Source organism: Dipodomys merriami, unplaced genomic scaffold (genome assembly GCF_024711535.1).
Source record: "Dipodomys merriami isolate MVZ:Mamm:240054 unplaced genomic scaffold, mDipMer1.0.p SCAF_25, whole genome shotgun sequence".
NCBI lineage: Eukaryota > Metazoa > Chordata > Mammalia > Rodentia > Heteromyidae > Dipodomys > Dipodomys merriami.
In genome coordinates, this window is record NW_027203937.1 from 6,384,532 (window position 1) to 6,386,791 (window position 2,260).

The 2,260-nt window shown below is 49.0% G+C and overlaps 1 protein-coding gene across 1 annotated transcript; it reads left to right on the forward strand.

Moving 5' to 3' along the window:
- The first annotated feature begins 841 nt into the window (after positions 1–841).
- Ccdc89 (coiled-coil domain containing 89) lies at positions 842–2,260 on the forward strand. Its single transcript, XM_070034655.1, has one exon. It carries the CDS (start codon positions 950–952, stop codon positions 2,066–2,068), a length of 1,119 nt encoding a protein of 372 aa, XP_069890756.1. The 5' UTR covers positions 842–949; the 3' UTR covers positions 2,069–2,260.

Here is a 2,260-nt window from a genome sequence, read left to right on the forward strand (position 1 = left end):
CCAGGAGAAGAGGCTGCAAAGACTTGAGCGAAGACATAATTTTAAAAATCATACATGCCATAGGTTTGCAATTAAATCCTTTTCTTTTACTTATATAATGCTTCAGCTTAAGAAAGTCTTTTCTAGCCTAGTTTTGATGCCTCCCTTCATTTTATATTTCATTCTTTATACTTTTATTTTATTTCACTTAACATTTAACCAATTCATCCGGAATTGAACTTGATATAAGCTTCATTTGAATTTTTTTCTGTTTTAATGGTGTTCACATTTATATTGTGCATTCAACCTTTTTTAAAAAACCAACTTATTTTGCTAATGGGTAAAAGCAGGAATACAGACTATTTTCTACAATATCTGTTCCCAAATAAGGACAACGCCAGGGGAAATTTCATTACGTTTGCTGTTTTAATATTTAAATATGAAAAGTGAGCCAGGTCAAATCCTAGGAGGGCAGACTGCTGGACAATTTTAGGCTGTATTCATCGATTGCAAAATTTCGCGGAACCGTGTTCTTACAGACCCTAATCTTTCTTATGACAACTAAAGAGAGGAGGAGGAGGTCAACACAAGCTTGATTTGTCTTCTCTTCCTAGAAATCTTCCTCGGCCCAAGGTGCCAGAGGGAAGTTGAGTAAGGTTGGCATACCCCTCATGTAGAGGCTGGACCTTGACTCTGAACTGAGGGCTGTGATTGGTTAGAAAAGCAAGAAAACCCAAATCTTATTGGCTCCGGACCCCTGCGCTCCCCCGCCCTACCTCCCCGCCCCACCCATCCATCTGTGGTGTTGCTCCACAGCATTCTGAAGGACAGCCCACCAATGACAAGGCTCCTTGCTGGGAAATCTTGCAGTTGGCCAGTGCCAAGCGTCCGTAGCAACGCCCTGCGGGCTTTGGAAACCTGAGGGGAAAGGGCTGACTGTAATCTGGTGTGCGCGGAGGAACAGTGCCTAATGCCTCAAGAAGAGAAGACTCGCAGGATGGACACCCCACCCTCTGAAAGACCCCGAGAAAAGCAAAATCAAGAAATGAAGGAAATCCAGGAAGAGGAGGAGGAGGAGTTTAAAGAACTGAAGGGGCTGAAGGAAGCCCTGGCGAACCTCCGGGGACTGTCCGAGGAAGAGAAGGGCGAGAAGGCGATGCTCCGCTCCCGCATCCTAGAGCAGTCCCAGCTCATCTGCATCCTCAAGCGGAGGTCGGATGAAGCCCTGGAGCGCTGTCAGATCCTGGAGCTGCTCAACACGGAGCTGGAGGAGAAGGGGGCGCAGGCGGCGGAGAAGCTGAAGACCCAAAAAGAGCGTGCCCGGAAGCTGGAGGAGCGCTTTAAGACCCTGGCAGACAACCACGAGTTGATGATCCGCTTCAAAGATGAACACAAAAACCAGAACATCAAGCTGAGGGAAGAGAATGAGAAGCTGAAGCTGGAGAACGAAAGCCTCTTCTGCCAGGCTCTGCAGGACAAGGAAGCCAAAGTCCTGCAGCTCACAGCCAGGAGCGAGGCTCTGGCCAAGGAGCTGGAGACCCTGAAACAGAAACACGCGTGGGACGCCTGCCAGGCGCAGGCCCGAGAGAAGGAGCTGCGGGCGCTGCAGAGCCAGCAGGCGTGTGCCTACGCCAAGGAGACCGATCAGCTGCGCAACCAGCTGCAGGGCCTCAAGCAGCAGCACCAGCAGGCAGAGGAGCAGATGGCGAAGGCCCAGGAGACGCACAACAGCTTGAGCCTGGAGCTGCAGACCAGACTGCAGGCAGTCACGCGTGAGAAGGAGGAGTTGCTGCAGCTGTCCATGGAGAGGGGCAAGGTGCTTCAGAACAAGCAGGCAGAGATCCGCCAGCTTGAGGAGAAGTTGGAGGTCGTAGCTGCAGCCAGAAAACTTGCCCAAGAGAGGTTCGAGCAAGAGGCAGCTGCAGTGGACTGCAATTTGAGAGTCCGGGAACTCCAGCGCCAGGTAGATGGGATCCAAAAGGCCTATGATGAGCTCAGGCTGCAATCAGAAGCCTTCAAAAAGCACAGCTTGGCTCTTTTAAGCAAGGAGAGAGAACTCAATGCCAAACTCCGCCACCTCTTTCCATAAGGAAGCGTCTTCGTTCTCTTATCTCCATCCAGTTAAGCATTCAAGAGCAAAGATGTTATTCCATTGCTTCTATTTTTTTAAGTCCAAAAAAAAAAGCTACTCGATGAAAAGCCACTTTGATGTTATTGTTACTATTCTAAAACAAACGCCAAATTTCAGTTATGTAACCTAGAATACACAAGATTTACCAGA

Bases quoted from the DNA above. Each gene is read 5' to 3' on its own strand.
- Ccdc89 (XM_070034655.1), top strand. From the start codon at position 950: ATGCCTCAAGAAGAGAAGACTCGCAGGATGGACACCCCACCCTCTGAA.